The 13,290-nt window shown below is 44.0% G+C and overlaps 1 protein-coding gene across 3 annotated transcripts in view; it reads right to left on the bottom strand.

Moving 5' to 3' along the window:
- LOC143289775 (mechanosensory protein 2-like) overlaps positions 1-13,290 on the bottom strand; it is a 143,200-nt gene that overhangs the window by 22,335 nt on the left and 107,575 nt on the right. For all 3 annotated transcript variants that reach the window (XM_076598897.1, XM_076598896.1, XM_076598898.1), the window contains exon 4: positions 8,058-8,140. In XM_076598897.1, the coding sequence (XP_076455012.1) occupies positions 8,058-8,140 (83 nt within the window). The remainder of the gene's footprint in view (positions 1-8,057; positions 8,141-13,290) is intronic.

The raw sequence follows: 13,290 nt of genomic DNA, 5'->3' as shown, positions 1-13,290 counted from the left end.
TGGTGGTGGTGGTGGTGGTAGGGGTATTTGGTAGCAATGAGTTTCAAGGCAAGTCAAGGCAAGGCACGAAATTTTGTTCAATATTCCCCCCCCCCCCCCCCCCCCCCCCCCCCCCTATCAATAGACAGGTTGAGTCATGATCAGGTTGAGCTGAAGAATACAACTGCAGTTGATGATGATGGTGGTAGTGGTACTGGGTAGCAATGAGTTCCAAGGCAAGGCAAGGCAAGAAGTTGATTTCAAAATTCTGTTTTCCCATCAATACACAGATTTGTGCATGATCAGGGTAGAGTTGATTACTTGATATATACAACTATTTGGTGATGATGATGGTAGTGATGGTGGTGGTTGTAGTAGCATTGGGTTGCAACGAGTTTCAAGGCAAGGTAAGATGTTGATTTCTTTTTTTTCTTTTTTTTTTCTATTCCCTGTCTGTAGACAGGTTTGTGCATGATCAGAGCAGAGTTGACATATGCCCAGTTGCGAACAGCGTGTAATTGCGAAAGGTTCGTGTACCACCCCACTTCGAAGCGCTCTCATCACACACATTTCACAGTTTAACGTCCACTTCGACTTCGTTCTGATACTTTTAATCACTATTTAATTTCTACATACAGTCGAACATCAGCTATTTCCTGCTACTTCCGCACTCTGTCTACTCATCGCGCACCACAGCCGACCAAGTTCACAAACGTGCCCTCAATATCCTAAAATCAAGGGAAGCAAGTAGTAGGATTAGAACTTTGTCACGACGGGTCCCGGGTTCGAATCTCGGGAACAGTGCCTTGGTGGGTAAAGGGTGGGGATTTTTTTTTTCCCCCGATCTCCCAGGTCAACATATGTGCAGTAGACCTGCTTGTACCTGAACCCCCCCTTCGTGTGTAAACGCAAGCAGAAGATCAAATACTCACTTGAAAGATCCTGTAATCCATGTCAGCGTTCGGTGGGTTATGAAAACAAGAACATACCCAGCATGCACACCCACGAAAGCGGAGTATGGCTGCCTACGTGACAGGGGTAAAAACGGTCATACACGTAAAAACCACTCGTGTACATACGAGTGAACGTGGGAGTTTCAGCCCACGAACAAAGAAGAAGAAGTGGAAACTACAGAAACACATAACACGACAAAAAACGAAGAATGATGCACACAAAAAAAAGAAAAAAGAAAGCCAGTTCGACAGGGGTCCCCATAGGTCTCCCCCCCCCCACCACCACCACCACTCTCACCCCCCACCCCGTCCCCAATCCCCTGCTCCTCAGTGTCTGCGAAGAGGAAGGGGGCCGGGGGAGAGGGGGGCGGGGGGCGGAGGAGGGGCATGAGGGGGAGTTCCTCACACCTTGGGGTCAATAGAACGACGACGACCCTCTGTCTCTGAGACACTTGCTGTTCGTCTCTGGTGGTCACTGCTGCCACAGTACAGACCGTGTTTGGCTTGGACAGTATCAGTGTCAGTGTCAGTGTCAGTATCAGTAGCTCAAGGAGGCGTCACTGCGTTCGGACAAATCCATAATTTCGCTGCACCACATCTGCCAAGCTGACATAGTATAACCTGGTCAATAATTGTATTGTTGTATGTTGTGTTGTAATTGTTGTCTTTGTTGTATGATAGTGTGTGTTGTATGGTAGTGTGTGTGTGTGTGTGTGTGTGTGTGTGTGTGTGTGTGTGTGTGTGTGTGATCGTTAAAGAAGTTTGTCAAACCTTGAATTTTTACCGGCTGAACGATGATAATCATCGACGATACCCAAAACATCCTCTGCGATTTTTTATAGTCCAATTCTGTTGAGATTTGCTATTATGCAAGCTGATTCCTATTTTAAAAAAAATCTTGCTATTAACATGTTTATCCAGAGTGTGTGTGTGTGTGTGTGTGTGTGTGTGTGTGTGTGAGTGTGTATGTGTGTGTGTGTATATGTGTGTGTGCGCGTGCGTGTGTGTGTGTGTGTGTGTGTGCCCCGATCTCTGACTATCTCTGTCTCTCAAAATCTATTTGTCTCAGTAACAATCTCTCTCTCTCTCTCTCTCTCTCTCTCTCCCCCCCCCCCCCCCCCCCCCCCCTCTCCTCTCTCTCTCCTGCTCTCCTTGGATCTCGTTGTCAGTTTATGTGTTCCTATTTCCATATCTCTCTGAATCTCTTTGTTGCTCTTGTTCTCTCTATCCCTTTTTCTCTTCATCTCTCTCTCTCTCTCTCTCTGAATCTCTCTGTTTCTATTTCTTCCTCTTTCACTCTCTTCGAATCTCTCTCTCTCTCTCTTTCTCTCACTCTCCCCTCTTATCCGCCTCTCTCTCACCTGTCTGTCTGCCTTTAGAAAGATGTAGATGTTCCTTCACATTTTTGTAGTTCTTCGTTTTTTTATTTTGTTTTGTTTTGCTCTCAGGAGTGGATGTGGGGGGAAAAAACCCCCACCTACATTACTTTCTCTGTTTATCTCATTACCCTGGATAGATAAATGTGATTTGGTTCCGTTTCAGTATCCTTTATGCTCCCCAACCCCCCCCCCCCTCCTCTCTCTCTCTCTCTCTCCCCCTCTCTCTCTCCACTCCCAACCACCCTCCTACTATCCCTCCCTCCTCTCTCTCTCTCTCTCTCTGTCACTCAGATAGGCTCAATGAAATAAGGTTTGTACGTGTACGTGTGTATGTCATCGGTACCACAGAGAGAGAGAGACAGACAGATAGACAGAAAAGAGACAGAGAGAAAGGGAGAGACAGACAGACGGGAGAAGACAGAGAGTGAGAGGGAGAGAGAGAGACAGAGACAGAGGCAGAAAGAGAAGAGAGAGAGAGGGAGACAGAAGGAGAAAAGAGACAGAGAGAGAGAGGGGGGGGTATACACTGAGAGAGAGGGGGAGAGAGAGAGACAGCGAGAGGGAGAGACAGAGAGAGGGAGAGACAGAGAAAGAAGAGACAGAGAGAGAAGGGACAGACAGAAAGAGGGGGAGAGAGAGACAGCGAGAGGGAGAGACAGAGAAAGAGACAAGAGAGAGTGGGGGGAAGGGGAGGGATTCTCTTCCCATTCCTATGGGGGTATCCCTGTCACTGTTCATTCTGACCCCCAAGCCTCACGCCATCCAGCCTGTAGGAGCTGTGTGTGTGTCAGTGTGTGTTGCTGTTAAGAAGCCGAGATTGGCAGTAAAATACATCAGCCCTTGTGAAATCACCGTCTAAAGGCGACACCTCGTCCCCAACGCTTCGGTGCTAGCTGGGGAAGATTTTGTCTGTCTGTCTGTCTGTCTGTCTGTCTGTATCTCTTTCTCTCTGTGTCTCCCTCTCTGTTTCTGTCTATCTCTCTGTGTCTCTGTCTGTCTTGCTCTTTGTCTGTCTGTCTGTCTCTCTCCTTTCTCTCTCTCTCTATCAAATATGCTTAATGGAACAATGTTTGTGTTTGAAGTGTACCGCTCCGCCCCCCACCCCACTACCCCCCCCCCCCCCCCATTACAGTTTTTTTCTCGCGCTCTCTTTGATAATGTACGAGAAAAAAAAAAGATACTTAATAAATAACAAGTGGCACACAGTGAAGATGTTGCTTCTGTTTTCGTTTAGTGGTTGGATGCTGGGAGGGTCACGGTGGGAAAAGTCAACAATCACATGCCCTCGATGGGGTTCGAACCTGCGTCCCCTCAGTGGCCAGCCTGAACCACTTCGCCAGGGCACATGCCACGCACTGTTTTCTCTTCTCGTTTTGTCTCTCTGCTCGACGTTGAGGCTGGCTAAACTTTGTTAGGCATCTGAACAGAAGTGTTCGTCTGCCGACTTGACAGCCAAGATTTTTTTTTTTTCAACCTTTTTTTAAAATTTTTATTCAGACAAAGGTTTACAGATACAGAATTATTTCTGTCTTGTGCATGAGAAAGTATAGGGTAAGCATATAATTAAGTACTGACAAGTCTACAACAGCAAACCAATGTATGTTCAATGGAAACATTCCAAGGTAGCATTGTATAGTTTAGTCTTGCATTAAACAGTTATAAAGTGCCCATTTTTCCACAAACTTGTTATATTCCATAGTTATGTTAAAGGCATACTTGTCTACTTCATATGCCTGTTTGAGGTCTTTTTTTTAACATTTGTATTGTTGGTTTTACTTTGTTGATTCTACATTTGCATACATAGAATTTAACTATCAATAAAATATATGAGAAACATTCATCAGTTTTCATTTTGTTATGTCCAAAAAGCACCAGTGTGTCATTCAGGTTAAGTCTATCACAATGTAAACACTTTTCTTTTAAATATCTCACAAACTCCTTCCAAAAATGTTGTACATGGTTACATTCCCATAGATAATGCAGAATTGTATCTCTTTCTTCCTTACAAAAATTACACATATTATCTGGGAGTATTCCCATCTTCATCAAAACCGAATTTGTCACAAGAATATGATAATTAATTTTCATCTGGAACCATTTTAACCTTATCTCATGGATTTTTTGTTTTTTTAATTTTTTTTTTTTAAAAGGTTTTTCCAGTCAAGCTTGTTTTCAAAAATCAAGTCCCAATTTTTACAGGCATTTGGTTTTTCTGGTTTTCCAATTATTATTTCGTAGAAACATTTCGTTCCTCTTGGGGCCTTTATCATTGCAGTGTATGCTTTATTAAAGCTGATTCCATTGTGATCATTGTTTTCAAATGTTATGTTCTTTTCTGTTAAAAAAACCCAACTTTTAACTGAATTAACACAACCAAAGTATTCTAACATTGGGACTCGATTTTCAAACTTATCTTGGAATTCTTGAATACTGAAAAAATGTCCATTCCCTTTCACAATGTCTTTCATATGATAAACATCTTTTCTGACCCAGTCTTCAAAATACAAGACTTAACCATCAATCTTAAATTTGTTATTAAAAAACAAAGGTTCCATCAGAATATCTTGCTTAACATGTATATCAGTTTTGTCATAAAAGTCTGTGTTGCAGCGAAACACATCTTTCCAAAAGGGGTTTATTATACGTCCTCCAACTGTAGGAACTGTTGGGCCATATTCTTGTAACATTTCAATTTCTGGACATTCTTTTGATAATATAGTTTTCCATTTTGGACGATACGACACATTGTAGCATTTTTTCAACCATGTGAGTTTTAAAGATTTTATGAATGATAGAATATGTGGAATATTTATACCCCCGTTTTGTATACTGTGCACTGCCACTGATCTTTTAACTTTGTCCTTTATTTTTATCCCATACAAAATTAAAACACATTTTGTGCAGTTCTTGAATACTGTTATCTGGTGGATTTGGAAGCATAATCCATACGTAAATTAATTTTGACAAGATAATCGACTTAAGAACAGCTACTCTTCCTAGAGGTGTAATTGGTCTTTTATTGAACTTAGCAGTTATATTTAAATCTGTTATATTACGCAGATCGTTAGTGAACCAGAGCCCTAGTATTTTAAACTGTGGTGATTCCAGTTCATTTTAAACTTTGATAAATAAACTGTGTCACAATTACGCTTATTTCCCAGCCATACATTGCATGTTTTTTCGTGATTTAATTTGAGTCCTGAAACTGTTTCAGAATCTTCTAGTTCTTTGAACAGTTCTCCATATGATTTTTTGTCATCCTCTAAAAAATAATACGTATCATCAGCAAACTGGCTAATCTTAAATACCTTTTATATCTTAATACCTTTTATGTTTTTATTTTGACGAATTTTGCAAGCCATTATCTCTGCGCACAAAATAAACAAATAGGGTGTCTACAGCCTCGTTCGATCTGTATACTTGTAGATACTTCACCATTAACTACTATTGTGGAATTCATATTGGTGTAGAACGCTTCTACCCATCTACGAATATCCTCACCAAAACCCAAATGTTTTAAAACTTTATGCATATATTTCCAACTAACTAAAATCAAAAGCCTTCTCAAAGTCTATTGAAACTAATAGTCCTGGTAGATTTTTTTCCTTCAAGTAATAGATTATACCATAAACAAGCCTTTGATTATCTCCTACATATATATCTGCCGGATAAAAAAAATAAACCCGTTTGATCTTCATTAATAAGTTTCTTCAGGACTGTTTTCATTCTATTTGCGATTCAGGTAGAGCCAATTTTATAAGTTACGTTTAACAGTGATATTGGACGCCAGTTTTTAAGATATTCTCTGGGTTTATCTCCTTTTGGTAAGCAAATTATTATACCTTCTCTCTGTGTAATGGACATCTCTTTTTTCTAAAACCCTTCATTTAAAGATCGTACAGCAAAACCACCTAGCTGTTTCCAGAAAAAATTAAAGAAATCAACTGTCATTCCATCTGCTCTTGGGCTTTTAATATTTTTCATGTTTTTTAGTGCTAGTGATGCCTCTTTCAAAGTTAATTTACCTTCTATCGAGTTGGCTTCTGTCTCTGTTAGTTTAGGCGAATTATTAACCTACTTTTCTAACTTAATATCTTTTACTTCCCGCTCCTCATATAATTTGTTGTAATTCTCTTTCGTTTCTTGCAGCATGTCTTCTATCTTATCTAAATTTCTACCATTCTTAGATACTAGTTTAAACATTTTTTTGCTAAGATAATGTCTCTTTTCAAGGTTACAAAAATAGTTTGATACTTTTTCTCCTTCCGCTGCCCATCTAACTTTGCTTCTTAACAATATTCCTTGTATTTTAGTTTTTCTTACTGTAATTAAACTATTCTTCTTCTCTTGTATTTGCTGTAAATCGTCCTCTGATTTACAACTTTTACTTTCTAAGCTTGTAATTTCTTCTTCAAGTTGCTTTTCTGCTTGTGTGTCCTTTTTCTTCTTTCTAGAAATATACTCTATTGATTTTTTCCTTATTTCCATTATCAAGGTATCTAAGAATAATGACAGCCTAGATTTGAACATGGGCTCGTTAATTATCTATTAATGTCCGTCTGCTGTCTGAACGAACGCGTTCTCTGTGTGGTGATCGCCGAGTGACGTCTTATCCTCAGAAAGGTGAGATGAAGATTGTCGCCGGTACTTTCTGTTATGGTCCAAGGTGAACTGACGGTAAACATGGAGAGAGGCCTTAGACTTGTCGACAGACGATGGGGTGACATCAACAAACAGTGGAGAGAGATCACAGACATGTCGGCAGACAATGGGGTGACCTCAGACATGTCGACAGTCGATGGGGTGACACCAGCAAACAGTGGAGAGAGACCTCAGACATGTCAACAGACGATGGGGTGACACCAGCAAACAGCGGAGAGAGTCCTCAGACATGTCGACAGACGATGGGGTGACACCAACAAACAGTGGAGAGAGATCTCAGACATGTAGACAGACGATGGTGTGACACCAGCAAACAGTGGAGAGAGTCCTCAGACATGTCGACAGACGATGGGGTGACACCAGCAAACAGTGGAGAGAGACCAAAGACATGTCGACAGACGATGGGGTGACACCAGCAAACAGTGGAGAGAGACCTCAGACATGTCGACAGACGATGGGGTGACACCAGCAAACAGTGGAGAGAGACCTCAGACATGTCGACAGACGATGGGGTGACACCAGCAAACAGTGGAGAGAGACCTCAGACATGTCGACAGACGATGGGGTGACACCAGCGAACAGTGGAGAGAGACCTCAGACATGTCGACAGACGATGGGGTGACACCAGCAAACAGCGGAGAGAGACCTTAAACGTGTCGACAGACGATGGTGAGCGCGCGCGTCTGTGCTCCCGTGCGTGTTCACGCACATGCGTTTGTGAGTGTGTGCTTCTTTTTTTTGTTCATTTTCGCATCCGTGGAGTGACTGTTGTGTAAAATTAGATGTTCGCGTGTGTGTGGTCCGGTGACGTGCTGGGCTGATTATGATCCACTGAAATATTATCATCCTGAGAAATGCGAAAACCCCCCAAAGTCTCGCAATGAAGAACGATCAATTATAACTGAACTTTCTCTGAACGGAGACTTCAATGATTGCACGCCTGCACGGACACTTGACACAGACTTGCGGAAATGGGGCCTAGAAAAGAGGGATACTGAAGAGAGAGAGAGCGAGCGAGAGAGAGAGACAGACAGACAGACTGACAGATAGACAGACAAAGACCCTGTGCAAACCAGTCACGTACCTCTTGAGGAGGGACATCGAAAGAAACTGTCCGGAGGTCCACCTTCGTGTAGGAGTCCATGCACGGAATGATGAAAAACAGTCCTGCACACACACACACACACACACGTACGCACGCACGCACGCACCACACACACACGCACACACCACACAAACACACACGCGCGCAGGCACACACACACACACACACACACACGCACACACACACACACACACACACACACACACACACACACACACACATTTTACAATCCAAATATACCTCGCATTATAGTCTCTTTTTTTTTCTAATTAAAAAACACACCCATTTCATCAATTAACTACCAATATCACACTAATAGACCTTCATCTGTCGATACAGACAGACAGACAGATAGATAAAAAGAAAGAAAGAAAGATAGATAGATAGATGGATATATAGATAGATAGAGGCAGATAGATAGGCAGCAAGATAGGTAAATAGCTGGAGAGATTGAGACAAATGCACACAGACAGAGATGAATACAGACAGACAAACAGACAGACAGACAGACAGATACATAGATAGATAGATAGATAGATAGATAGGTAGATACATAGAGGCAAGCACGCAGTTAGATAGATAGATAGATAGACAGCAAGGTAGCGGCTAGGTAAATTGCTCGAGAGATTGAAACAAATGCACACACACACACACACACACACACACACACACACACACACACACAGAGAGAGAGAGAGAGAGAGAGAGCGAGAGAGAGAGAGAGATGAACACAGACAGACAGACAGACACAGACAGAGAACAAGGAAGAAACGTGGGGAAAGATCGGGAAGAGATCGTGAGGAAGAGTGGGAGAGTGAAGAGGAGGGTGTGTGTGTGTGTGAGTGGGGGGGGGGGGGGGGGGGGGGGGGTGCGGGGGTGCAGCCACCACCACCACCACCACCACCATCACCACCACCGTCACTTCCACTTCATACATGGTACACGTACATGCATCAAACTCCCCCCCCCCCCCTCACACACCATCTCACACCCCCGTCCCCCCACCTCCCCTACACCTCCCTACCTCTAACTTATTTCTCGCCCAGCCCTCTGTCATCGCCGAAGTACATCCTGATCGACGAACTGTGCGACTTCCTCGCGGAAATATCTATGAATGTCGGCGCCGAGATAGTCTGGAACTACCCGATGGAGGGAACGATTCCGATGTCTGGAACGATCATGTCGTGTCATTGTGGCATCGCTGGAACGCTTGCGGGATGAAGAGGGGGGTGGGGGGGGGGGTGTTTTGTGTGGAGGGGGAGGGGGAGGGGAGGGGAGGGGTGGGTGGGGTGATGGTGGATGTATTGGTGGGTTTGTGGTGGTTCTTGGTGGCGAGGTTGATAATGATGGTCACGATCACCACCATCACCACCACCACCACCACCACCATCATCATAATATTCTTCTTCTGCTTCTCCTCCTCCTCCTTTCTTCTTCTTCTTCTTCCTCTATTATCATTGAAAGTGTTTAAGCTATGGAAATGAGGTATTATCGCAAGATATCAAACATCAGAATCACCAATTAAAAGTGCGTCAAACCATCAAGAAGCACACTGGACCTTATATATATATATATATATATATATATATATATATATATGTATATATATATATATATGTTATAGTGTGCCAGCAGTGTCACCCCCCACCACCCACACTCTGTCCCCCTTCCCTCCCCATCCCTTCACCCCTCCCCCCCCCCCCTTCTTATCTCCCTTCCCGCTCCATCCAAAGTCCAGTCTTTGAGGTCGCGCGACCCCACGCCACACTCCCTCTTTCCACCCCCCTCCTCACCCCACTCCCTAGGCGGCCCTCTTTGGTCAGTGACGCCGCGTCACCCGCCCCAGCTATAGGAACACGTGCAGTTACGTGATGTCTGCCGCAATCCCCGTGCTGAGCAGAACATCCCGTGTGGCGGCCTGTCTTTCAAGTCCTTCCCCATCTCCCCTTCCACGAACGCAGCTGACGTAGATGGCGGGACTTCGGAACGTAAACTAGGGAAAATTTATGCTAATGCGAACTTTGATCATGCCGGCCTAACATGCCCAGAGTTGTATTGTCCTGTCTCCCGATCTCTTTGTGACGTAAACGGGTGAACTTATCATAGATTGTGTATAGACAAGTGGGTTGAATTGTAGCGAATCAGATCAATCTGTTGGAATGGACGAATTGGGATTAAGCAGTGAATCTGTCAGTCATTCACATAGCGTCATTAGGACAAGCAAAGATTGGTTATTTCAGTTCAACTTGTTGGGGGAGTGAGTGTTGTAGCTTGCATGAGTATGCACAGTATGTTGGGAAGGGATAAAACCAGTCAGCACAGCCGGTTCTTAGCTGTCTCCCAGAAGAACTGACTGACACAGGGTGACTGACTGATCAGTGATGTGAGGAGCAAGGAAATCCCTGTTGGGCTGTGAGTACACAACTTGTAATGGTTTTATGCTATGTTGATAACTTAGTTGTGTTGGGAAACTATGTTTTATGTCAGTGGACAGCCAGTTTAAGTTGATCTTGTGGCTTGTGGAAAGAAAAGGGGTTAATGTGTGAAAGCTACCCACTGAGAGAAGTACTGGCCTAAATCTTTTGAGTCCCCCCCCCCCTTTCTATTTGGTTACAGATATCTTGTTCTGTATTTTTGATGTATTACTTACTTGTTTTGTATAGTAGGTGGTGTTGGTTCAGTGTGAACTGAACAGCTCTTTAGGCTAACACACTGTCAGTGTGTGTTGAGGGTTTTTCATGTGTGTGTGTGTGTGCACATGGGGGTAACAGCAAGTGTTGTGGAACACATGTTTGATTTGTTGGTAGTTGTGGTAACATGTGTAGGAGTTGTGCTGTGTGTCAGTGGTTTACTTTGTTCAGACAATGTGGGAAGGAACATTGTAATGTGATTAATGAGTTGGCAAACTATGAGAGCATTGAGGGTCAGTGCTATGTTGTTGCACATTGCTGTTTACCAGAGATATATTGGAAGTAATAACTTCCTTACATATACTTGTGTTGGTGGTATACCTTGTGAAGACAAAGAGATTTGTTTGGAAAGGGTAACACACAGTTTAATTGAATGATGGGTAACATGAGTTGGAACACAGGGTTGTATGGGTCAGTGATATGTTTTGTACACAGTATGGTAATTGGTATGTCACTGCTGGTGGCAGGTAAGCTTGATGAAGATTGTATCCTCACATAGATCTTTGTGTGAGAGGAGTGCATACTGGTGAACATGTGATGAAAGGTGCTGAGAGGGTATAGGCCTTTCATGTCAGTGATGTCAGGATATTTTGAGATTTTACCTGACCTGGGTTTTGGTTGTGTGTTTGTGTTCCAGGTGTGCTGCTTATAGGTGCTGCTTTAGGTGTAGGGTGAACTTTTTACTGTGTGCTGTATTGTAAAGTAAACACTCTATAAAAACCACTCCATGTGGCCCTGCTATTGATGTGAGGAGAGAGTGAGTGAGTGCATCATTAGTTGATCCTATATCCCCCTGCATAACTCCCCTTTCTATTAGAAACAAACCAACACACTCTCTCAAACACCTTTTTACATATATATATATATATATATATATATATATATATATAGAGAGAGAGAGAGAGAGAGAGAGAGAGAGAGATAGATAGATATAGATATGTATATATATGAAGATTTTATGACATCAGCTAAGAAAAAGAAGGTACTCTGGTATGGCCAGTTGACAAGCTCCAGTGACCTTGAATACTATATCACTCCCCCAAAGAACTGTTGAGGGAAGAAAACGGAGGGGAAGACATGGGGAAAAAAACAACAAAAAACGATGGACTGACAACACTGTAGAAATGCAGAGACGGATCTCCTCCCGGCCTGCAACACGAACTACAGGAAGTATTATGCCTTCTTCCCGAGGACTGTCAGGGACTGGAACAGCCTGTCCTCCAGAGGTTCCTCATCTCCTCAACCTCGGTAGGACTGCTTCAAGTCCCGAATCTGACCGACCAGCACATCCCCCCCACCCCACGCCCCTCCCTCTTCAACCACCACCACCCCAACCCACCCCCCCAAGTCCCCAACTGCCAGTTCTACAAAACAACAACCTAGCTAGCTAGTGGAACCCCCCCCCCCACCTCCCACCCCCCACGCCACCCCCCTCCCAGTTCTATACACATCAGAACCATCAAAATGATGATGGTGGATGTTTAAAGAAAGAAGTAGAAGAAGAAGAATGACATGAAAATTATCTGCAGAGACCCAGGTTTTTTTTTTGACACACATCCGACAGACCTGGAGGAATCTGGTGAACAGTTCTTCTGTTGCGGTGACCCAAAATGACTTGAAATGAATGCTTATCCAGCGCCTATCCTCTGGTCGGAGACCAAGCTCTAAGCGCTTTACAATCGCGGGGTCATTTGCCGCACAAGAGGCTGCCTACCTGGGTAGAGCCGACTGACGGCTGCCACTGGGCGCTCATCATTCGTTTCCTGTGTCATTCAATCAGATTTCAGGTACACACACATGCACACTCAGACAGACATGTGACATTTTACGTGTATGACTGGTTGGGTTTTTTTTTTGTTTTTTTTTTGTTTTTTATTCACCTCGCCCTGTAGGCAGCCATACTCCGTTTTCGGGGGTGTGCATGCTGGGTATGTTCTTGTTAACATAAGCCACCGAACGCTGACATGGATTACAGGTTCTTTAATGTGCGTATTTGATCTTCTGCGTGCGTATGCACACGAAGGGGGGTTCAGGCACTAGCAGGTCTGCACATATGCTGACCTGGAAGATCGGAAAAATCTCCACCCTTTACCCACCAGGCGCTGTCACCGGGACTCGAACCCGGGACCCTCAGATTGAAAGTCCAACGCTTAAACTATTCGGCTGCTGCGCCTCACAGAGTTGAGGGAAAATGGGGATTGGAAAGCAGAACTGAATGTGATGGGCATCAGGAGGAGGACAGGAAACATAAACTTCCAACTTTCCAGACTCGCGAACATGGGGCCGTTCGTTTTAGGAAGGAAGTGTCCTAACTACTGAACCACAACAGGGGGGGCGAGGGGGGGGAGGCGGCTGTGGAAGTGACAGTGGTGATGGTGGTGGTGAGAGATGAGGGGGTGGGGGGGGATATGTGGGGGGGGGGGGATAAAATGGGACAGTAGGGGTTGGTTTCAGAAACCAGAGAGCTCCTCTGGAAAGTCCGTTGAGCTATGGTTGCCAATTTGGGAGAAAAGGCAGATTTA

This window comes from Babylonia areolata, chromosome 14 (genome assembly GCF_041734735.1).
Source record: "Babylonia areolata isolate BAREFJ2019XMU chromosome 14, ASM4173473v1, whole genome shotgun sequence".
Classification (NCBI taxonomy): Eukaryota; Metazoa; Mollusca; class Gastropoda; order Neogastropoda; family Buccinidae; genus Babylonia; species Babylonia areolata.
The sequence above is the reverse complement of the archived record's forward strand: the minus strand, read 5'-3'. Positions and strand labels throughout refer to the sequence as shown.